This window comes from Ostrinia nubilalis, chromosome 22 (assembly GCF_963855985.1).
Source record: "Ostrinia nubilalis chromosome 22, ilOstNubi1.1, whole genome shotgun sequence".
NCBI lineage: Eukaryota > Metazoa > Arthropoda > Insecta > Lepidoptera > Crambidae > Ostrinia > Ostrinia nubilalis.
The window spans coordinates 8,145,791-8,171,825 of record NC_087109.1 but is presented as its reverse complement, the minus strand read 5'-3'; the positions used below and the strand labels follow the sequence as shown (position 1 = coordinate 8,171,825).

Sequence of the window (26,035 nt, the reverse complement as noted above, 5' to 3'; positions counted from 1 at the left end):
TCCTAGACTGCATTTCAAATTCATGGTTTCTTAATAAACTGCCATAAGCTACTTATGAAGCTCTCCATTATTACTCAATGTGAACCTTAGTATTACTATACTAATCACAAAACAAACATAAACAGTATAGTTACGGATTTTGTAGGTACAGATATTGTACATACTACCGCTTACATTACATACAATACATCTGCCATCTTGTATCTACAATGCAATATGTCTGCTATCTTACTATAAATTTAAATGATACAAGAATACCTAGGTCAAATTCACCTCCCAATGTAGTCCGAGGTCGAATTGGATTAATAAAATGTTCATTATTCCATTAAACTGCTATATGTTTCAATTGGTACTGGTATTCACTGGATATCTAGTTTTTATTGGTAATAACTGAAATAATACTAGATTATATCCTCTTAATTTCATGTACAGCACATCAGACTATTTATTTAAGTAGAAAAGCAGCTCTTATTTCAAATACATAAGATTCACAGTGTTGAGCTTGACAAGCCGTCTTTACATTAAAAGAATAGGTCAAATCTACCGCCAAAGGAGTAGCAAGGTCAAAATGGATTATTATGCATGTTATTCTTCTATTCTATACTTGAAAACTGGTTTTTATTGCGAATATCTGAAAAATACTAGTAAAGCTATGACGGAATTTTAAGGTCAAATAGGTACCTGCCTTGTTATGCATAAAAAAAACATAAATACTTCAAGAAATTGTTATAAGTAAGCTAAATAATGTTATACCAAATATTTCAGTGATAGACTGGGTTTGAACTAGCGATCATCGAATCGGCAGTTCTTTACCAAAACCCGTCTCTTTACTTGGTTTATTTACTTTTTAACGATTTTACTCAAAGGGCCTGATATTTATCTAACTACTAGTTGACCCGGCGAACTTCGTACCGCCTATGTTCATCAGAAATAATGTAGGATTCTAATGGTGAAAGAATTTTTCAAATCAATCAATTTTTGAGCCTATTCAATACAAACAAATAAATCTTTCCTCTTTATTATTAGTGTAGAAAAAGGTTTTGATGGAGCATAAACTCTATGTAAACAATACTATATTGGTTTTCTCACATACGCCATATCGAATCTCACGCCAAAAATATAGAGCAATTGGATGACCCTTAAAATGCAGGCCGAGGCCTATTAGCGATACCTATCTATCTTAAAGAACTGTAAACAGCACATCACACCATACATCTTTGTTGCAAAATAACACCTATCTACTAACGTATAAGGTGTCAGTGTTAAGCTTGATCTGCAGTCGACAACAGCACAACAGTGCCAATGCCATGTGTTTTAAAGAACTGTTTGAACAGCAAATCCACCTACACAATGTTCGTGGTCGCGTCTTTATCATTTTCTAAATAATAAATGTTAATGTCCTTTTTGGAAACTAGATGGCGCTGTTCTTACTTAGCCCGCGATATCAACATTTTCAAAAAGGAGGATTTAACATCTTTTTGTAAAATAACACATAAATAAATGAAATAAATAACACTATTACGGCCACAAATGCGCCAATGCCATGTCTTAAACGATTGTTTGAACAGCACATCATGCTTTACATTTTGTAAAAAAATCACACCTATTTTTAACCAAATAAGGTGCCACAGTGTTAAGTTTTTTAAGCCATCGTCAACAGATGTACCACATCTGCCTCAAGGCCTGTTGACCCGAACAATTAAACCAGGTTTCGACACCAATTCGGCAGACAATTGTATTATGTTCAATCGATTGCATGGCGTAAGATTTATTTAAGCCACTTACACTACCTTTAGTTTGATTTGTCGAGCAATAGTTGTGTAATTTGCTAGAAAGAACATGAAACTTTCTTTGAGATGTTTCAAAATACATAACTCTTGTACCAGATTTAGGATTCACTAAGTTTTAGGTTTTAGTCATTAATACAGAAAATTAACAGCATTTGTTTCACAATATTACCTTTAGTGTGATTTGTCGAGCAATGATTGCGTAATTTTCTAAAAAGAACTAAGTAGGTAACTTTCTTCGTGGTTCCAAAATACATAACTCTTTTTTAACTAAGAATAAGGAGTCACTAAGAAACTTTGTAGTGATTCATACTGAAAATTAGCAGCACTTATTTCACAATATTACCTTTAGTTGTGTAATTTGCTAGAAAGAACATGACTGTGTATCATGCATGAAACTTTCTTCGATCAGTTCCAAAATACATAACTCTTTTACAAAAATAATAAGGATTCATTAAAAATTTGTGGTCATTCATATAGAAAATTAACAGCATTTGTTTCACATTACAAATGAAGTAACGAAAATTAAATTAAATAGAGAGTAATACATGGTAATACAAATAAACGTAGAAGTCCGCATAATATGTTACAAAATGTAATTAGTGCAATTCGTTACAAATACTCGTTATCGAAATGAATGCAACACCATAAAACCGTGATAACACACATCTTCAAAATTACGCGGTAACCTTAACTTCCTTTGTTATCGTATTACAAAGCCTTCACAGTTGGCTCCGTGCATACACAATGTGAACTCGTTGACCCCTTGTTCTAACAAATCTTTACACTTTCAGACAAAGCAAAGTCCCAGACCAGTGCGAAGACGACGCCCACAAAATCAAACATCTCGACAAACTCGAGAGCAAACTCCAAGGACAGTTTGGCTGATGACAATGTTAGCCAGACCTCTGTAGGAGGGATCAAAGGGAAACTTGCAGCTCTATTCAGTAAAGAGCAGACGATAAGCGAGACGACGATAGCTAATAAGTTCAAGCAGGAAAGAGAGAAAGAAATGGAGATGTTGCAGAACAGATTCAATTATAAGGTAAGAAAAAGATATTATATTTTTTTTTTTACTACGCGGAACTGATGGCCGATGGGGCAGCAAGGTTCTGGAGTGGAGGCCACGTACCGGACGTCCACCCATAAGGTAGACCTACGACCTCATAAAGGTAGCAGAAAGGCGCTTGATGCAGGTCGCTACCAATTGGTCATTATGGAAATCATTGGTGGAGGCTATGTTCAGCAGTGGATGTCTTATGGCTGAAATGATGATGGTTATGATTCCATTTCTCAACGCAAAGCAACAGCCTAATGCTTTAGTCACTTTAAAATCGATGATGACTGTATCAAGTCATTTGGAAAATCCATTATATCTTTTTCTTTAATTTGCATTTTGCGTAAACAAAATCCTTCGTATCTTAAGTTTTACGATTTTCCTGTTAACTAGTTTGTACAGGAAAATGTGATAACTTGGTTTCTTAGATTATATTAAATCTTATCGACATTGGCCTGTGTGTAAAATACGTAAGAACTCCGCAGACTGACTTTCAGGCTGAGTTGTACCATCTTACTTTAACTTTGACAAACGTCAAAAATCCGTCAAACTCCATACAAAAGCATCGGTTATTGTTACTGTTAAAATAAGGTGGTGCAATTCGGTCTTAGTCGGCCGATAGTTGGGTCGGGCTGTTAATCAGTATGAACATATAAGCATTTTATATTTTGGATGTATGGAAGTGCGCACATAATACCGGTTTGGTATCGGGAGATTCTTTATACAAATTGAAAGTCGACCCAACTATCGGCCGATTATAAATCCGTAGTCTGTGGGGTAACTAAATGTATAGGATACAGTCGCCAGCATAACTACATTATTGTCGCGAAACAGCACCCTATTGCCATTACACAAGTGAACCAAGTCAACAATGTGTGTTGTTTAGTTAGATGAGTCAGTCTGTACAATGTAAAGTTTGAAAAACTTGGTTTATATTTACGCACCCTATTCGGGTTATTCTCGTCCCCGTTCACGTTGGTTTTATTCTAACCGTCAGGATGTTTGCACAAGACAGTTCTTTCACTTTTTGTCATTTCATAAAGGTGTGCAAATAACTTAGCACTTCTTATATCGGTATCTACGCAACAAGTGATATTTTGCAACTTGTGTACTTTGTCCCAAAACAGACGTTTTCTTATGACTCATGTTTAGGAGTTATGTCGGAAGAAAGAGGTCTCGCTTCGAATCTAATTATAACCTCCCACACGAATTAGAAATAGAAAGTGGTAACAGAATCACTCTCTCTGCCCTTTGAGTCATTCCCGTGAAAAGGGACTCGTTAAGTTTGTAACTTAAAACCAGTTTCGTTAAAATTTGTTTAACTATAAATCTAGTAATTTTCAAATCCGACTTAGACTGAGAGACCGAACATCTGAGCTGTCACTTTCTGCTATGTAGTTTCAGTCCATGTATAGCAGCGTCAACTAATTCGTGACACCCAAAGTGGTCAAAAAGTTGACAACATAACGTTATTCCAATTGAAACAAAGACGTTGCGAACTTTTTGGCTACTTTGAACCATTTGACGCTGACTGTACTATCTAGCTACATTTGAGTGATACTTAATAAATTGTGTTAAAAATGTTTTTATATCAATTTTTAGCCCCCAAAAGAAACGCCGGCTCACGACAACGGCGATTCTGACGACGAGCAAAGTGACAATGACCGTTCGGAGAAGGCGCCGCTTATGGGCAGTGCGCTTAACCTCGCGAACGCCGCGAAGAAACCTGAAATAATCGCCAATGTGCCAAAAGTCACGTTCGACGACAAAACCAAAGCCCAGGAGCTCATAGACAAGGAGGCGGAGAAAGAAAAAGTCGTTGGATCGCAACCAGTTAAAAGGAGAAGTAAGTTTGTTGACTTCGTTAACTTTGTTGTTTGTAGTGGCAGTGATGATGCAACTTGAACCGCTAAAACCAGTTACATAACTGCTGTATCAATAAGTAGTTTGATTTTTTGTTAAGAAATTTTAACTGTAAGATTTCAGAAAAAGATTGTTGTAAAAAAGTTTAGAAGCTTAAAAAAGTTAATAGATTATAAAAACATATAACTTTTAGAATCGTCCGTAGTTTGTGAGAAGACGACTACTTAATGGAAAATTGCAGGTTGCACGTTGCATCATTCACATTTTAACTATTTTAAACATAGTATGTTTTACTTAGAGTATTGCACTAATATTTCCATTCCATTCCACAAGAACATCTCATTAGAATATAGATTTTGTTTCTAATAACATACAGAACTTAAATTATCTTCAATGTTCAAATAGTTACTAGTGACACAGTAAAACTAGTTTCGCAAAAAGGCTCCACTCTTATCAGCACGTTCTGTGACCTGGAAACTTCAGGGTTCACGCTTGACGGTTCTTGTGACGCATTCCTCGGTTATTATCCGATTAACAAGGCCTGTAGCCTGTACCTGCATATTTTAAATTTTAATGCTTAAGAGCTAAATTTTATATTTTTATTTTATGTGGACATACGAGTACATAAGGTCAATGGACGACCCACACGGCCACAAGTTGTGAAATATTATTTTTATACGTAAATGTCCCAGCACAGCCAAAAAGATCCTAAACAAAGTTCCGAAAATTTCATTTTGGTGAAATCATCACAATAAAAGACCCAACCCAAACATTATGGAAATATCAGGTTTTTATCAGTGCTTAAGGCAACTTGTTTTCCAAGCCAACTTTGTCTCGTTTGTAGTTTTAATATTCGGAAGATCCTTCAAATTTTTTGCCTGCATTAAAGTGATGACAATTCACTACAGAGGAATGTCTGGTTTTGTAAACTTATCAATACGTTGCAATTGTCGACATTCCACCAGTTCACACTAAACGATTCGATAACTCTTTTTTAATTCCCGAACACTACAATAAGGCCATTTCAAGACGAGTCTGAATAGGCACTTACAGGGCAGATATGTACCATCCTAGACAGGTGCGATTGCAGTCAAATACCTGCCTTGTTCTTCATAAAAATAACGTAACTATGCAATTAAGTTAAATTCACCCGTATGATGCAGTCAAAAGCACGTAGCGTGGATTAGGAGTGGCGTGTCCCATATGTGTGGTGTGACATCAATATAGGAAACAAACGAGTCACTTCCATGTAACGTCACGTTCCCACACTGTAACAACGTGCATATGCCTCTACTAAGCTTTACAAATGTCACACAACTAGCTGACCTGACGATCTTTGTACCGCCTATGTTCATCAGGAATAATATAGAAGCTTATTCAGTACAAGCAATAAAATCTTTCCTCATTATAATATTAGTGTAGATGTTGCAACCATTATCTTTCTCATTCCAGGTTCCCAAGACTCCCCAGTAGTACTTTCAGTTCTGGAAGACGTAAAACGGATAAAAGTGAACAGCAAAAAGGAACCACTGACAAACGGCCTGGTGTTACAGCAGCCTGGTCTCTACCCCCACCTGTCTGACATAGAGACTGACAATTCAAATACCCAGGAGGAGTTCTCCGACTGTGGAGGCTCAAGGTGCGGATACTATGCCCTAGAATGCGTATTCTTCTTCCTTTGCATTTGAATATTACAGGTGTTGAAGACGGGAGAACAGTTTAAGAAGGCTTAGAAGATCCTCAGGAGAACCGGCTTTATTTTAGTCCCAGCAAGCTCCCTAATAGCAGATTACAAACTTTTTGTCAGCCGATAGTTGGGTCGGGCTGTCAATCAGTGTGGACATGTATGAAAGTGCGCACATTACACCGGTTTTGTATCGGCCAATTCTTCATACAAATTAGAATCGGGCCCAACTATCGGCCGACCAAAAGTCAGCAGTCCGCGAGTCTAATCGGTTGCATTTTTAGTATTGTTTCGTTTAACCACCTTGTCCGCATTTTATAAAGATTTTATCTACATTTGCAAAAAACTTTACCCTACTTAAAAGTTAACTCACGCAAAAGGCCATTGCACTTAATTGCATACAATTAAATTAAATTACCATACATGTGCGTAATTGAATCAATAACGTATCATTATCAACTTGTAGTGCGACTTTTAAGTAAACGTTCAGATTTTCTCATTTTGCAAAAAGGGCATCACGTTAATATGAACTCCATCAATATCTTGTCTGTTTATAGGCATGATATTAAATTATACGACACAAATGCTACATTGGCAACTGGTTTACAACTTGTTAAAGGAGTTAGATATAAAATGGAGGTTAATTACAACCGTGCTATTACGGTGGCCTACTCTAAGGCGTATCGTCGGCATTGAGGATTTATCAGGCCATTGTTGGATGCGGGTAACCGCGTCGTGTATCGATGGTATGCCATAGTGAAAAGAGAGAGTAAGTTATCTTCATACTAGTTCCTTTCATTGAATTTGAGTTTGAAATTTGCATGCCGTTAAAAAAAAATTTGAAAGCAAGATGCCTAATTCTGACTAGATTTTTCATATGCGTATGAGTATACCGAGTGACAAATTAAGATTTTCTTTCTTCTTTTTAATAATACAAATTGTAGTGGAAAGTATTTTCACTTTCACTGTTTGTCAAATATTGAATTTGCTAAAAATAAAAGAGTCACAGTCAATGCAAAGGAGATTGGTTACATCACAACATACATACATGGATAGCTAGCTGGTTACAGTCAAACGAGTATGAAGATGATACACTGTTCCCTTTTACTGTGGCATTGAATTGACAATTGTGTGTTTCTGAGGTGCGGTTTTTGATCTAATAGAGTGTGACATACCCTTGGTTTCTCTATCATCAAAGTGGTTGAACTACATATTATACCTAGCTGTATATTAAGAATCACTATTAGAAAATATTTAAAAAATGTTTGGTCAATTTGAACAAAATTTAGAAGCCAGGGTCAGTGTCCAAGGCAACTTACTTTTTTTTTACAAAAGTAACGTGCGTAAATACTTTTTTGAAGCAATGTTATCAACTAGTGCCTAAATGTAGTTGAGACTGAATTTTGTAAACTTTTTTATATCATTTAGTTAGGGTCGTATCGTAAAGTTTGTGGTTCGTGACTGTGTACTCTAAAACTTACATAATAAGGTTGAATTTGGCTATATAATGTTGGTGTCGTTAGCTGAAACCTAACTATACTATGAGAAGTTCTTAAAAATTGTTTAAACCTTTACCTGGTAGTCGCTGAATTGTTGTCAACTTATGTTGAACTTTATTGAGACAACATAACAACATAAAGTTCAAAAACAATGAAAAATATAAGGGTTTAAGGAACTACCGCTAATAATTGGCTGTAAGACAATGAAAATCGTTTTCAATAGTCGATTGCAATTGTTTACATCAGCCAGCAGTATTTATAAGGCAGGATACAACCTTGGCAATGGCTTGTTTATGTGGGCCAAAGTTAACCTGCAACCGTTTTGGTTGCACACTTGCATACCATTACAAGAAAACGTATAACGATGCGCGAGCGCAAACAGTGCGGGGATTGCCGGATTAATAAAACGATCCGAGTTTTGGGACCTTCAGGGCTACTAGGGAAACGCGACGTAGTTTCGGCACCTATCTGTCACTGTCGCTCATGCTGGCTTCTGGCTTTGCGTGAGAGGGATGGCAACATTCGAAAATTCGGATGATGTTTTTTGCATACAAATTGTAGTTGTTGTCTGCATTGATGTAGCGTATTTCAATTATGCATTTTATTAGACTTTTCTCATTGATATGAATCTGGTTTTTATAGAAAAATACCTACCATAAAGACAGATTTACATAAAATTGGCCAGATTTTCTCAAAAGTTGGATCACTTTGTTAATACGAGTATATCTTCTACTATAATAACCAACCTGCAAACTTGTAGACGCATTTACATAACGCCAATTTACATATGATAATGAACTAATCAAATCTTATTATTTATTCCTAAGATTTGCTTCTAGTACATTTAGCGGCGTACAAGGTAAATAATACACCGTGATCAAGTGTTATGATTACTTAGTAATAACATGAATTTTGTTTTGTATAATATACCTACCTGTGCTGTTTCCTCATACCTAATGTCCAAGATTTACCTTATATCTTGATGGTTAACGACTGGACTTGCGCTGTTATTTATGTAGAACTGGCAATAAGTGGGAATTATATTCCCACATGGCATATGCGCAGTTGCCTCATAAATAGTGGCCTATAATAAATAATAATAAATATCTTTGGACTTATGTTCTGCCATTTCCCCTAACTTTTGTGGTCTATGTTCTGACATTTCTCCAACTCTTACTTGAAAAGTATTATCCTTAACTAAGAAACGTTCTTGATACTAATAGAAGTATAATTTTGAACAATAAGCCCCAAACTTCATGAGGAATTTCACTCGACTCAAATGAAAATATCAGTCCATCTCAGGCTTCAACTGATTTCCGGGTTTGAGTCAAGTTTTGAGACTCATCTTACGATCTATAGAGCGTTAAAGTATTCATCAGAACCAGTCAGCCAAATATCCGTTTCATTAGTCAAAATAACAAAAGGTTTTACTACCAGGTAGGTAGTATTAATGAGGACGACTGACTCAGTATCCTGTTGATGTATCCTGTTGATATTTTTTATTTTTTTTATTTTATAATAATATGCGGGCGGTATCCAAAATACCCGGTCACAGTTAGAATTTCACAACACACCGTAACCTAATACTGAATCATCGGTCGAGCGAAAGCGTCCAAGTGTCAAGTTTCAAGTTATTGCTAATCATATAAGCATTAAATTAGCTGTAGGAACAGGGCTATTATTTTGGGATATAATATCAAGTCGTGTGAACATTTTAAGTTGAGTCCTGACCTTTTTTTGATGCGATTGTCATTTGTTACACTGAATGCGGTCTGCGGTCAGGTCAAATGAACGCTGCCCGCACCTGTCAGTTTGCGTTCAGATCGCATCAATACAACAATGTTGTTCATAAATGACGCGGGCTGCGTTCACTTTGACAGCAAAGCGCATCCAGTGTGGATATCCTCAAAATCAGTTTCGGCTACTATGTCTTGATCGATGACCTTTTGGCTGTTAGTCTGAAAAAAGAATAGGGTGGATTTACGTAGTAAGTTATGAGCTTAATTAGATGACAGCACCAAGCCAAAACCTGTAGCATTAGCGCGCGATATAATTTTATCGTGGCCTTTTATCGATATTACGCGATAAGCTCATACATTTGTCGTGCACATCCTTAGCCGGCTGGTATGCTAGCGACTGTAAAATCATTTTGAGACTAAAAAAATCTTAAATGAGATGCATAACCTGATCGTTTCATAATCACAGGATATAGGCGTCTTTATAGTAATTTTACTAAACCCATTCCCCGATACACGATGAAATGCCTGTACAGCCATTATAGCTTCCGAGTACATATTATTAATAAATTATTAATAAGTTATTTAATAAGACTGTATGTTGCCTATTAAGTAGATAGGGTAGGGATATCAAAATACATCAGTAACTTAGTATGTATTCGTTTATTTCTAAATCTTTTCAGTTATTACATAGGGTTCTTTACATAATTTGATATAATTCCATTAAAAAAAATTGTTTTAAAGATTGAAGAAGTCCCAAAAAGGTACTAAAACTGCTTAAAATATACATAAATAAAAAATAGTAATAATATTATGCATTTAACCCATGTAATATAATATCTAGCGTTACGTACGCTTTATATGGACATATCTAGACTAGGCCATTTCAATGTATCTTTGCATAAACCGAAGTGTGGCATAATATTAATATAAGCGTAGATATTTATAATAATTACTATTTATCTTTTCGTACATATTTTTGTGCATTTGTTACTATTTTTAATGAAAATGTATTTTATTTTGACCTAAATAACAAATGCTTTGATATTACGTTATTTTCGTATCGAATAAGCTTATCTGAGATTTAAAAGTAATTGACTATTACAAAACTAAACGTAGTTTACGATTTTGCATGCGATAACAATCGAATAACTCTTGCCAGTTAGAACAGTCGACGGCATATTTTGCTAATTATTGTGGTTTCTTTAGTTGTAATAGTGCAACAAAATTTAAAGCTTGATGTGCGGTCGGCTGTACTAACAATCATTAACCATTAATGTATTTTAGAATACCTATTATACGATTTAAAGACCTTTATTCTGAAACGTTGCTCAAAATTGGTTTCAAAATTAAGAAAGTATAGATTATGAGTCCCTCTGGTGATTGGTTTAATTTGGACCAAGATGGAATGACTCGTTGAAACTTTATATTTGAGCATGGTTTCAGAATTTGGACCTTGAATAGTAAAATAAATAGGTATCTGGAATAATATCCAATAATACTATAGACAGAAACACAATTGTATTAGAAAATAAAAATAGTTGAATTCTTTTCGATTCCATAAACCTTATTCTCATTTTAATAGACTATAATATAATATCAATGTAGGTCAATTTATTGTTAAGACTGTTTCTACGAATGAAAAATTAAAATCTCGATGTTTTAAACTTGTATTCTGAAAATACATTAAAAAATTCTAACTTAACCAATCACTTTCTATCATTCTATGTCATGAGTTTATGTCTAAATGAGTATGAGTTTTCATGTATTTTTAGAATACGAGCCGTATAATTGTTATTTATTTACTTCTGTAAGCACTAACAATAGACTAAATATCTTTTATTAATTTACTATAACTGCTACTTTGAAATATTTTTTTATCATTGAGATTGCCGTGTTTTTTCTTAAAAACACTTCGACTTAACCCTTTACACGGCAGTGGGAATATAGTTCCCACAATATTTTGAACTTTATTCCCTTGTCTAAAGGTTTGAAATTAAAAAAATATTTCAAAGTAATGCGATTCCCAGCTCTAATAATATTTTATTTCAGGTTCTCTTGATGTTAATATTAAATTTTAAGTTCGATGTCTGTGATAATAGGAACTTTTTCTATAGTTTTTTATTTGTAAAATAAAGTGTTGAAGTCATTTGTGTTTTTCATTGTCCTTATTTGCCGTATGATGATTCTCGGTATGCAAAAATTTTAGTTCCAAATTTTTCCTTGAACAATGATTACGTAATCTTGCTCAATAATGCGTTTTATAAAAGCAATGGAGTAGGTATATTATTATAAATCAACATAAATAATAAGAATGAAAAGTGATCTTTTTTTCTACGTACCAGAAATTTAAACCTACCTAAATCACCTTTAGACCTTTTAAAAGCACTTAATCATGATGATATTACAATTTCTAGACCTGTGGATAATAGACTCTCCTTGATCCGTATCTCTCCTGTGATTGGTCCAAATATTAAAGTTAAACCAATCAAAAGTCTCAATCTATGCTTGATATTGAGTCTAGTTTTGAATTTCTGTCTTTAAAACGGACTAAAGACTTTAGTATACCGACAGCATTTCAAGGTAAACATAGTGGCGTCTTGAATGCAGTCGTACTTAATGCAACAAAAATTTACGAGGTTTGTTCAGAAAATATCGGGAATATTTAAATTTCGCGAGTTTGGAGACCCCGACTGATATTTTTTTTATATTGTTATATTAGATAATAGCCCCTGAAGGCTTGTTTTAAAGGCGCCAATATTAATGTCGATGAATAAATAAATATCCATCTCAAAAAAAGAAAATTCCCGTTATTTTTTTAACAGACTAATATTAGACTCATGTGCTATCGTCTGTACTTTAACGCTTTTTAATCTGGGGCTTAATGAATCTAAATTAAAGACAGTCTACAAAGAGACCTTAAATAGGTGTGTTAAACCCCACTAATACCAAATACTAATACTTAATAGGTGTGATGATTCAAGAATTTATCAAATGACGTATTTAACTAACAGAAAGACCTACTTTTAAAAACCCAAATTGATACAAAGCAAATGTGTCACGATGATAAGCCATAAGCCAATAGAGCCATTAGGCGGTAAATGGTTCAATCATGCCGATTGACAGTTACCGGATAAACGGGGAGATCGGCCACACACGGCACTCGATTATCCACTTATAAAATTATAATTTCTCTATTCACATAAGGCGTGAAATAGCGAAATGAGCTGTAAATAATATTTACGTGACTATCTTATAAAGCCTGGCCTTCACTGGTTGGCTTTTAATAGGCGGACATTAGGTCCATACCCATATTTTATATCAAAAAACCTAGTTTTTAGATTAATTTAGTAGGTGAGGTAGAGAGTGATCTCTCCTTTTGCAGTCTACTTACATAAGGGTCAAAGCCTTCCTCGGAATCTTCCCTTCTGAAGACTTCAGCAACTCAAAAATTAGGTCACTTCTTGCCCTAGGGCAAAATGCACTCAACCTTCTTCACGATAAACTCGACACCTTTGAGGAAAAACAAAGTGTAACTCTGTTTTGTTCAAATCGATAAAAAAACCAAGCTGCATTATCTCTACAGGTAAACATGAAAATTTGAGGCTTGAAAGTTCAGAAAATAGCATACAACAATCAATGGCAAGTCATCGCTCCGAAAATTGAATGCCTTCACGGAACGAAGTATACAAAAAAAAAACACCATAGCGAAGGCCTTTCGAAATTAAACCGGCAGACAGTGGTGACTGAGTTTGTTGCGGTGCTTCTTCTCAGCACTTGCCAAATGTTTGTCTCGATCTCGAAGCGCTGGTAGGGCAAAAAAAGAATGAGACATGTATACCTACTGTATAGGCTCCTTAAGAGCGTTGTCACATTTTTCATGCAGAAATCGAGAATTTGGCAGATTTCGAAATGATTTTAGTCATATAATTTATTGTTATAGCTTCTTTTGACTTATATCATCGTAATTATCATACGTTTTTACGGAATGTCTATTGACAAAATCTCGTTCAAATTGGATTTTTGCCTACGAAAACAGCGAATTTCGAAAGCCCGATTTCCAGGTAACTCGCGAAGGCACAACTTTGAACTAATATTACAACAAATTTATTTCTAAGTAAGAAGATAGAATGTATTCATTAGAATAAGCATACCCTGAAGAAGAAAGTGTATTGAGAAAATTTTGATGTTTAATTCATTAAAATGCATTTTTATCATGTCTAAGATAGTCAAAATTCGAGAAAATTACTGCAAGAAAACAGGTCACATCTCATAATCTAAAAGTCATTTGGCAACATAAACTACTTTATACTTAAGAAGAATCATAGTACTATTATTGTGTGAAAAAGAAAAAATATCTATCTTCAATCTTCAAATGAAAAATTAATTTGAAAATACTATAAAATCGGGTGCATCAAATGGCATAAATCAGTCGTGCTTTGGCACTCGTAGACGCCGGGTCTATGTCAGTTGACTGCCCACGGACGTATATGCGTCACGCGTGATTTTTTCGTAAATTGTAGCATGATTGAGTACTTTTGATCCGCAAGTATTTTTAATTTATTTGTTTAGGTAAATCGGACTTGTAATTTCTTTCTATTCAAACTTTTTATTATTTTACTTACAGAATATGGGTAGAATGGGTAGAATAGATAAAAGATATTATTATGGTATCTGTTTGGTCAGGAAAAAATAAATGACTAATAAAAAATTTTACAGGGTGTCAAAACATTAGCCTATGCTATTGTGTTTCTACCAACATAAAATATACTCTTCCTTACTAATAAAAGTTATTAATAGCGTCTGTATGGTCACACAATGCTTCGTCATGTTTTTCCGAAAGTTCAATTACTGACGACTGAATGAAAGAAATTGGTGCGTAACTATTCATCTGATATTAAACTTTTAGTAATAAAGGGGTAGGTCAGGTAAATGGCAAATCCACCAGCGGTCGCTCGATGACACTTAGACAAATAGTTTTATAAAACGTCAACTAAGTTGGTTAGGTATTTGTATTGTAGATACTTATACAAATGAACGTATAAAATGAGTTTATTTTTAAAAGTATAGGTACAGGGTGGAAACGATAAGTGATTTCACTTGATTTTTAATTATACAAGATATCGAGAAACTGTTTACTGTTCCTGTAAGTGCTTCATGAGCTCTTTAAAACAATAACAATAAATAGGTCAAAGAATAAACTGGATCTATGCGAAAATTAAATGTTTCCGAATTTCATACTAAATGTATGCCGCCAGCCATACCTACCATATTAGAAGTGTTAATTTTTTAAATTTAAATTTTTAATTGAGTAATATATAATAATCAAACAACAAACTCGTAAATTGCATTCTTATTTAAATTATTTACGGAAAACATGATTTTAGGTTTAACTTGCTACAATATCATCAAGAGATACTAATTAATAAATACTAAATAAACAGATAAAGGGGACGGCATTAAGGCACTCAGAATTCTCAGAAACCATTGATTTCGTGTTTGTTTGTAACTGTATTAAATGTATGAAAGCTGGAAATATAGGTTTTTTGAATAGATTCAGTTCGTTCTTAAACATATTATTATTATTGATGCCGTTTGCTAGGTCTCATGAAGCACTTTTTCAGTAAGTAACCATTTGTTCGACATCTTGTATACCTACTATAAGAAATATTCGAGTGAGATCAATTATCGATTATTTTCGTCATCCTTATTTGTATTTAATTTAATTAAAATACACTAAGGCTGAGATGCACCACCTAACTTTGACCCTAACCGACAATAACCGGTGTTTTATGTTAGACAGATTTTTGACATACAAAATTTTGATGTCAATGTTAAAGTAAGACGGTGCAACACGGCCTAACAAATGTATCGTAGACAGTACTTTTTATTTTCTTCATAAATCTTTCTTTTCTTTGTAAAGCTATCTACAAGCTTTTATTTTCTTTGACATCTGGAGTTGTAAAATCTTGCAACTTAAAATTTACTTACTTCCCGTTATCCCATTGAGCTGAAATTTTGCATGTCTACACAGGCATGCAAAATTTCGTTTCATTTCGCACTAAATAATTTAATTTACCGATTATTTATGTAAACCAAGCCAAGTCAATATATTTATGTAAAACGTTAATGATTTCCTGGACTGGACTTGGTATTACATGGATCTCACAACTTTTTACCGTAGAACAACTGAGTAGTGAGACTTGGTTTTTTGACAAGTATTGTTTTTGATGGGTTTGTATTACAGAACGCATGTGTACCTAATGGGATATCTGTTTAAAAACACGATTAGATAAATTTTGCTCTATGGATAAAAATCTTAAAGTTACCTCTGATTTTTTAGCCAATACGACCGTGGTTTATAATAATAAATTCTATAAAATCACAATGATATCAGTATTTACCTCTTTGATTTCCTGACTTGTTTAGATTTACAAAAACTAAATATTTATTATTAACTTTTAGATAATAATTTGAATGGCGCTTACGATGTTTAGTTACGAGGAGCTCTTTGATGGACACAGATATTATAGATAACGTTTAAAAAATGGCACGCTCGTTTTCATACATTTCATTCTATTTATTTAACCTATCCATATTTATGTGCGGAAACGTCACAAAATCAGAATAAATTTTAATTTTTCCATCCCGCATCATAAAAACTAAAAAGTCAAAAGTAAAATTTAATTAGTAAATATTATTCATAAACAAGCTTTTGATGCTGTAAAATGAATAAAATAAAACATAAATTCTTTCAAACCCATCAACTTATTACTTTACTCAATTTAAAGATTAAAAACTTGTCGCGGGATTTACTAGTGTAAAAATACATTAATTACGTAACTTGATTTTGCTAAAAGTCTGATCTGAGAAAAAATCAAATAGGTAAATTATACATTATTTCTTTATTATTATGTATGATGTACTGTCTTAGGTACGATACAACTACGGATTAAGATCGTTTAGTCGACGCAGCGTTGAAATTGTACAGATAAATGCAGTTTGCGCACTCACTACGCGACGTCAAGCAATAAAAACCTAAAATTCGAACGCCAACTTTTTGCTACAACGCTCTTAAGAGCATTTGACGATTTGTAAGTACTAATTTAATTAGTCTATACAAATAAAGATAATTTTGATTTTATAAATGTCATGTTTTGCCACAATAATGACTTAAAATTATTTACTTACTAGCTTTTGCCCGCGGTTTCACCCGCGTGAAATTTAGTATGTCACAGATCGTCATAAATTATAGCCTATATGTTAATCTGGGTTATAACAGTAATACTGTAAAGTTTCAACAAAATCCGTTCAGTAGTTTTTGCGTGAAAGAGTAACAAACATCCAGACATCCAAACATCCAGACATCATGACATCCAAACTTTCGCATTTATAATATTAGTAGGAAAATGATACTTTCACATTAAATTACGTGGCATCAAAAACTTTGTCCATGTGAACTTGACCGCTTCTCATAGAGTTCATGCAGTAATCACGAATCAGACTAAATGTACTTCCAATTATGTTTAGTACCTTCCGACACAGAATCCAACCCGCATAATGGTTAAATATCTGGTTGTCACGATAGAAATAACCTTCGGTAATACGATTCCCATTTAAAAATACCTACACAATTATCATCATGATTATTGCTGACATTATTACGTTTTAAAACCACAGAATAATAAAGAATCCACTGGTCGTATTGCATTATCTAAAACTAATCGACCCAAAAGAAATAATGTTAAACATTTTTACGCCCGTATTAACAAACGATGCTTGCTTAAATAAAGCAGCAAATCAAACGCACAGCGTTGAATAGAGCTCTGTAATTGGTTCATGCGTCACCCTGTGCTTACACGCGCACTGTGAGACCTCATAGTAATGTTTGTGAATAGGGGCGTTAGAGACTAAAGAATCGTGTTTCATGACAATAACGTATCATTTTTAGAGAATCATTTTATTTAACTATTGCCCTAAGTTATTTGTTTGGATAAAAAACTAAACTTGTCGTTTCGTAATTCTATTCTTACTATTCCTAGCTGCTAGTAAAACGCATTACTGAGATCAAAATCATCACAAACTTACTCATATACGGCAAATAAGGTCAATGAATTTATTATAATGATGTCATTAGAATTAAAAATGGCGGATTTATTAACAATATTTTATTTTTTCAGCACGGACGAACGTCTCAACGACAATTTGAACAAGTCCGACAACTGGGCGGAGACATCTTTTGGAAGAGAAGTCATGAACGTAAGTTTTTTAAGCACACCCTGAACGGTGTATTTGCTATTTAAATTTGCAAAGGCTTTTTAAAATAAAATTTTTATCTGGTTTGGATTACAAATCGATTGGCATATTAGAATGGAGCTTATTTCTTCTTCTATGATTAATTAAATATGCATTTTAACTGGACGTACGAGCCACGAATACAATCTGTAAAAACCCTGCTGGGCCCAAAAAAGAGTGAAATATTTGATTTAACAACTTTTTGTATGGGACTAACATCGAAAACTCATAACAAAAAGGCTTTCTGTAAAGTACATTATGCAGCACAAACTACGGTCTAAACTAACAACAATATCCTTTATTTTTGCAGGTCGTAAAGAAAAACAACACAAGCTACAAAAAAGCGGTCCGTGAAAGCGATTCCGATGACACTCACAGCGCTTGCGATAGCGAACTAGACGATATGCTGGATGAGGCGCTGAACGAGGATGGGCCCACGCCTCCCAAGGTTAATAAGGTAGACTTCTTCCTCACCCGTTCCAAAACCAGTACCTCTGTGTAGCCAGGGTTTGCAGATTGGCGGTACTGAACCGGCCGTCCAAGGTCAATAAGGTAGTTCTCTTCACCCGCTTCCACAGCTGCAACGCCTGAATAAGCAGGATCTACAGCTTGACCACCAACCCAAACTAAAGCTACAAGAAGAATGTCAATGACAACCCAACCATTGAGCTACAAGATGGCGGTAAAAGCCAACGCCCCCAAAGCATAAAGGTAGTCCTCGCCACCTGTAGGAGTAGTAGCGTTTAGAACTCTAAACGCAGTCTTGCCTCTATAATCTACAATTTGACAGCCAATAACAAATCCTAAAGCTACTATATGGAGACGTGGGGTCACGGTCTTCAAAGTTAATGAGATAACTTCGTCACACATTCTCACCGATACTACTCCAGCATCCAGGATTTACAGTTTGATCGCCATTAATCAAAAGCAATTTATTCCAATTTATTTACATACCACATTTTACATTGTGTTTATCCTTACAGACCAATATCACCACAGTTATGTTGCAAAAGCATAATCGCATCCATTATAATAATCGTTTTCCTGGTCGGATCGACTATTCAGACCTAGTAACAGCAACTTAAGTTTACTTCGACGTAACTTTAATCAAAGATCTTATTATTATAAGACTTTAAACTTTCGCGTTCCATTTCACGTCGCGTTAAGACCCGTGTCTTTCTATTTTGATCTTATTATTGACGTAGTTAAGTTGTTTATAACTATTTTTAATTGTATCTACAGCACGGCAGCGTAACATCTTCGTCCAGTTTTGTGTACCAAGAGAAGGCGCAATTCAAGTCGCCGCAGAAGCCCAAGCCTCCCCAACACACCACCACCCCCAGGGTAGACCGGGGTAACGAGCTGGTCCATAGCGTCAGCTTCTATAGGAGGATGCAGAATGCGGTAAGGATAAGTGCATTTATAGATCGTTTCATCCACGAAGACGCGCCCCACCATTCTTCCGCTAATGTTTGAGTGTTATCGGTATACGCAAAATTATCCATGAGTGCACACGCACTACACTACAAGTATACAAGTATGACGCTCGGATTGCTCGGATCAAACTCCCCGCACCCCGCGCTTCCCTCGACTAAAAATTGGTGGGGCGGGTCTTCGTGGATGAAACGATCGACAGTTGCGATTGATTCTTTCTTTTAATTTTGAGTTTTTGTATCAAGCCCGGTTTCCACCAAGGTGGAGCAGAGCGGAGATGTGTTTTCAACAACCCATCAGATTTCATTCTGTCAATTTCATTCATCCTGAATGAAATCTGATTGGTTATTCAAAACATTTCTCCGCTCCGCCTTGATGGAAACCGGGCTTTAGAATAGACCATGATGCTGATAAACTGAGTGATTTACTATTATGTATCAGCAGTCCCGCGATGGATGAAATCGAAAAAGTAACACTCAAATTGTTTGTGAGGTTGCCATTTTTTTGACTCATGAAAACTTGTTTTACCTTCCAGTCATCAACGCCCACAACGCCTATGCGAGTGGTCCGCCACGGCTCGCCCGAGCGAGAGATCCCGGCGACTCCCGATGAGCCGGCCGCCGCCGTCACCGTCCGACAGCGGGTGAAGGAACTGCAGAACGAGATCGCCAAGCAGCAGACTGTCATCTCGCAGGTACTGTGCCGGCGACATGACGTCACTCCCGGCGGGATGACGTCACTCCCGGCGACATGACGTCACTCCCACGAGCCGGCCGCCGCCGTCACCGTCCGCCAGCGAGTGAAGGAGCTGCAGAACGAGATCGCCAAGCAGCAGACTGTCATCTCGCAGGTACTGTGCCGGCGACATGACGTCACTCCCGGCGGGATGACGTCACTCCCGGCGACATGACGTCACTCCCACGAGCCGGCCGCCGCCGTCACCGTCCGCCAGCGGGTGAAGGAGCTGCAGAACGAGATCGCCAAGCAGCAGACTGTCATCTCGCAGGTACTGTGCCGGCGACATGACGTCACTCCCGGCGGGATGACGTCACTCCCGGCGACATGACGTCACTCCCACGAGCCGGCCGCCGCCGTCACCGTCCGCCAGCGGGTGAAGGAGCTGCAGAACGAGATCGCCAAGCAGCAGACTGTCATCTCGCAGGTACTGTGCCGGCGACATGACGTCACTCCCAGTGAGAGATCAACGCCAGTTGGCGCCACTGGCGAGTAAGGTCCTGTCACTCGCTCGTAACTAATAAAGTGGCGCCAAACTGGTGAGCGCTAAATTAAAAGGACGCAAATACTTTTATTAGATTGGCATCACTATTAGTTAAGGATCTGTCACTCGCCAGTGGTGCCAATTAGTGAGCGCAAATATGGAAGTCCTCATTAGATACGCTAGTAAGACCAATACATGAAAGACAGGTAATATTCACACAATGCACTAAGCAAAACTATGTGTATGAACGATAGAGAGTGTAAAATAACGAATATCGATATATTTTTTTTAACTTTTTGTTACAGGCCAGTCAAGCATTGAATCTATGCGCCTCTACTATCGAATTCAGCGGGTCTACCGAACAAGCTGAAGGAGAGAGACTGCTTCTATTAGCAAGTAAGTACATTACGTACAACAAAGCATTGTTAGTAGGTATTGAATATATTGTTGGACAATAAATGTTTCATTGTTCTGTGTAACCAACTTGACTAGGACATTAAACCCTAGTCTTTTAATATTAAGATCTTTTGTGCCGGGTGGTTTCATCAGAGTAGAATACGACCACTCCCCAAACTTCCCTTGAATGTTATGAAATAAAATACTGAGGGAGAATATGTGAGCATCAGGCCTCCCTAGCCCGTCTGGCCAGCATAAGGGAGGAGTGTAGGACAAATCCTCCATTTGCCTCTAGTAAAACGGAGAAAGTGGTTCCTGCATTAAAGACTAGTATAAGGACTGTTTTAATTCATCATTTCAGCTACAGGACGTCCATTCCTGAACATAGACCTCCCCTAATGATTTCCATATCGCGCGGTCGGTAGCGGCCTGCATCCAGCGCCTTCATGCTACCTTTATGAGGTCGTCGGTCCACTGTGGATTTGTGTGTGTTTTACTTATAACACGTTTATGTCCTCAGCTCACCGCCGCCAAGCGTGCCTCCACGAGGTCCAAAGGCTACAAGTGGAGGGCGCGGGCCCGGCCGCCACCGCCGGCATGGCGTCGCTGCACATCCACGGGCTCAGCGTGCCCTTGCGGCGCGACTACGTGCGCCAGCTCAACGCAGGTTTGTGAATAGTTGTGGAGGGTTTATAACCCACCACCACCCATGGTTCTTCCTGCTTCACGGCGTACGAACCGAATCTCGGGAGAGCGCGCGGGTACTTGCTCTGGGCTCTTTTCCCCGGGCGCTTTGCTTGACTCCCTACAAATTTATCTGATCCATGTCCCTTCTCATAGTCAATTCTCCCCCTTCTGGGGCTTGACACCGCAAATGCGGTACTTCGCGTCGGGCTGCTATCGTTGATAAATGTCATCACTTCTTCTCACAACTTCGCCTGATTGTGTGCCAGGAGTGCGCGAACTCGCGCAGCGCGATCCAGTTACTGCGACTACTCGTGAGGTCCTGGTGATAAACAGGTCCTGGTGATAAACAGGTCCTTGCTCGGGTCTCCGCATCGCATCCAGCATCTTCTGTCGAGCTTCGTCATAGAGGTTACATTCCCAAAGTGCGTGATCGCGGCTCTCTTCGACTTCCTCGCCGCATGGGCATAGTGCAGACTCGCACAGCGTCATCCTGTGTTGTGGAGGGTTTATATTAGTCCATAGCTCACTACCAAGCGTGCCTCCACGAGGTCCAAAGGCTACAAGTGGAGGGCGCGGGCCCGGCCGCCACCGCCGGCATGGCGTCGCTGCACATCCACGGCACAGTAGATAAATCAAACAGTACGGAAGCTTCATACAAACGCTCGAAATCAGACTCACGCACACAGACGCACGCTTTACACGAGCTCTAAGCGAACCTCGCAGTCCATCCGTCGCGAGTGTCGTGCGCGTTGTGTTTTTAATAATAATTTTATTGCGCTGTCCGCTGTATTTTTAAAAACATGCCACGAGCATTGAGCACGAGATTAACTCGGCATCTTCAAAACCAGAACTTTCAAACTTCCTAATAATTCTGAATGGTAAAAATGATTAAATATTACTTTTTAAATAAAATACTTACATCTGATTTTGTAATACTTATTTTTAAATTACGTAATTACGCTTCTTAACAATTTGTGTGTTCTATTTGATAAAGTAATTTGCTCAGCGCGCTTTTGTACTAAATTTAATATTTTTTTAACTACTTAGTCAAATAATTTATTAAATTACGTATTTGATAATTAAATAAACGTTTTAATAAATAAGTAAGTAAAAACCTTATTAAATATATAAAGATTAAGAGTGACAACCCTAACACTCAGTTGAAGTGTAGGTATTTAACTCTACGAAAGGGCTTAGTTTCCGTACTGCTTTAGCTCATATATTTACTGTGTCCACGGGCTCAGCGTGCCCTTGCGGCGCGACTACGTGCGCCAGCTCAACGCAGGTCTGTTTAATGTCGTGAACTGACTTACTTAACTTAAGGCTTCCACAGACCAAACGCGGGTCAGAAGCAGTGCGGCTCAGTTGCAGCGCGGCAGAGGCACACTGAAAGCAGCGCAGTTTCAAAGCAGTTGCAACGCGGGCGGTTGTTAAAAATTTAAATATTCGAAAACTGCTTTCAACGCGCTGCTACCGCCCTGCGTCCGGTGTGTCATGCTAATATGGCCGCCATAGTAATACAACAGCGCGGGCCCGCGTTCGCGCCGCTTCTGTCCCGCACCCGCGCCGCCTCGTTTGTATTTCGGCAGTTGCAGTGCGGCGCGGTTGGAGCGCGGGCCCGCGTTCAAATTTGGTGTGACACACTTCAAAGAGTTTCTTGTATTACAACTTGCGCGGGCCCGCATTCAAACTGCGCTGCTACTGCTTCGCGTTTGGTCTGCCCAAGGCCTATGTCCTATGTCCCCTAGATGGGGCTGAAGGCGTCCAAAATAGTCCTCCATCGCGTTTGGTCTTGAACTTCGCGTTTGATCTCGCTCCAAGTCTTGCCGATTTTCTTCACCTCGTCTGCCACAGTGCGCCACCAAGTTTGTTTGGGACGATCACGTTTGCGTTTTCCTTGGGGGTTCCAATCCAGAGCCTGCTTGGGGATGTGATCGGGGTCCTTTCGGAGAGTGTGGCCGATCAGTTCCACTCGCGGCGCTTGATCTGCTGGTCGTTGGGTATTTCGTGGCAGCGTTCCAAGAGTTCGTCGTTGGAATTTTTTGGGCCAGTATATGTTGTAAAGATACGGTTGAATTTGATTTGAAAGTTAGTGAACACGTGGGACTTTAAGCTTGTGGTGTATTCTAATTCTAAAGTCTGACGCCGGATAATCAACGGTCTCAGCGTGCCGCTGTGGCGCGACTATGCGCCAGCTGAACGTTTCTGGTTTAGTGAAGCCCAAATTAGCTTCAGTTGAGCCCAACTCAGCTTTAGTGAAGCTAAGCTCCGCCTCTTTAGCTCGGCTTCTCCATTGAAGCCGAGTTAGGCATAACTCTGTTAGTGTAACAAATACCTGCCTTGTTATGCATAAAAAAAAAACTCAGCTTCAATGGAGTTCGTCCCTACTGAACTTTCCGCCTCAGTGGAGCCCAGTTTGGCTTCAGTGGAGCCAAGCTTCGCCTTGGTAGAAGCTTGGTTTCAGTTAAGCCCAACTCTGCTTCAGTTCAACCTATCTCGGCTTCACTGGAGCCCAGTTTGCATTCACTGAACTTTTGAGCTTTAGTGGGGCCCCGCTTGCCTTCAGTTGAGCCTTACTCGGCATCATTCGAGCCTTACTCGGCTTCATTCGAGCCTTACTCGGCTTCATTCGACCCTTACTCGGCTTCATTTGAGCCTTACTTGGCTTCATTTGAGTCTATCTCGGCTTCACTGGATCCCAGTTCGCCCTCACTGAAGTTTCCGCCTCAGTGGGGCCCACCTTGACTTCAGTTGAGCCTCACTCAGCTTTATTGAATTTGGAGCCCATCTCAGTTTCAGTAGAGCCTATCTTGACTTCAGTCAAATCTCACTCAGCTTCATTGGATCCAATCTCCGCCCAGTGGAGCCCACTCGTTCCAATATCCGCCCACTACTAACAGCTCTATTCCCCACAGATGGCACCGTGGGCCACCACGCAGTATGCCTGCTGAAGTGCCGCAACCGCGTCCGCGAAGCCTACTTACCTAATGCCTACTAAGGGCTGATTTTTCAATCGTCAGATATCTTTTAACTAGAGAATAACCTTGTCATTTTGACATAATTCCCATACTAAAACTGTCAATGTGCCAAACTTATTCTTTCGTATGGGGACTATTTGCCAACAACCCACCATATATTTTACTCGGAATCCTATTCCGATTATTAATCGTTAAGATTATTGTTAGGCAGTTCGAGGCAGGAAATGAAGGTAGGAAGAACACGGTGCAAGGAAGAATATTATTAGCGGATTGGAAATTATATTTAACAACAGGAATAGCAAGGGATTGATTAGGATACAATTATAGCAATAAAATTATTAAAATCTTAAGAGCAAAGCGATCGCGGAAGAAGTGTTACGACGACACATTTCAAAATCTTCAACGGCGATGAGTGACCGGAGAACGGTGACCGGCGTTGAAACGAGACGGCATCATACGTCTTCACGGGTGTGCGAGTGACGCAGACGTATTGTGACGGCCGCAGCACGCATGCGCCAACCATTCGGTCACGTTCCGTCAAGTCGGGGTTGGCCCAATCTCATAGGCGGAAGCGGATCGCTCCCAAATCTAAGGCGGTGGTCCAAGTTAGGATTGTGGCGGATAGGCCGCCACACGTTTAAAGTTATCCGACGATTGAAAAATCAGCCCTATATCACGCAGTGTCCACTCACTACTAACCTTATTATCCCTGTTCTCCTCAGACGGCGCCTGCGGGCACCACGCGGTGTGCCTGCTGAAGTGCCGCGACCGCGTGCTGGCCAGCAGCATGCCGCGCACGCAGCCCAGCGCCGCGCTGCTGCACTTCCCCGACGAGATCCGCATGGACCACCTCACCAGCGACTTTAAGGTACACTTAAGGACCTGACCATTCCTGAGTAGTGTCAGGCCTGTTCATCTCCTGGGGCGGAGCCGCGAAAGAATGTCTAGGCCGTCTAGCTCGGACAATAACTCGCAGCTCCGTCCCAAAGACTTCGGGAGGACACCGTCAGGTTTTAGTGAGTAGGCCCTGCCCATCTGGCAGGGAGAGCCTTACATAACCCACTGGTTCCCCCGGGCCAGTGGGTATGCAATTTCATGCATTTCCTGACGAAAAAAAAGGCCTGTTCATCTCCGCGAGTTTACATCGAAAACAAAACACGCACGATGGCCCCCTACAGGATTACTATTCGACAAGGCCTCACATACGAGCGAACATTGACTCACGCACGCGTATTCTTGTGTATGATGGAAGAAAATAAAGAAAATGGTGTACTAAATACTGTGCAGTATTTAACTGCCTAAATAATAATAAAAACACAGAATGTACTTTTTTAAGTTGCCTGAAGACACTGAGAGGTAAATAAGTGGTTAATATTATTCATGATAATTCATGCTAAATC

The 26,035-nt window shown here is 38.3% G+C and overlaps 1 protein-coding gene across 1 annotated transcript in view; it reads left to right on the top strand.

The window, feature by feature from the left end:
* The window catches only part of LOC135082783 (anillin), a 62,112-nt gene that overhangs the window by 27,816 nt on the left and 8,261 nt on the right, over positions 1 to 26,035 (top strand). Inside the window, exons 8-17 of the mRNA XM_063977547.1 lie at positions 2,582 to 2,832; positions 4,447 to 4,690; positions 6,160 to 6,346; positions 17,807 to 17,885; positions 18,232 to 18,378; positions 19,164 to 19,325; positions 19,891 to 20,049; positions 20,880 to 20,970; positions 21,491 to 21,637; positions 25,358 to 25,503. Of these exons, the coding sequence (XP_063833617.1) occupies positions 2,582 to 2,832; positions 4,447 to 4,690; positions 6,160 to 6,346; positions 17,807 to 17,885; positions 18,232 to 18,378; positions 19,164 to 19,325; positions 19,891 to 20,049; positions 20,880 to 20,970; positions 21,491 to 21,637; positions 25,358 to 25,503 (1,613 nt within the window). The remainder of the gene's footprint in view (positions 1 to 2,581; positions 2,833 to 4,446; positions 4,691 to 6,159; positions 6,347 to 17,806; positions 17,886 to 18,231; positions 18,379 to 19,163; positions 19,326 to 19,890; positions 20,050 to 20,879; positions 20,971 to 21,490; positions 21,638 to 25,357; positions 25,504 to 26,035) is intronic.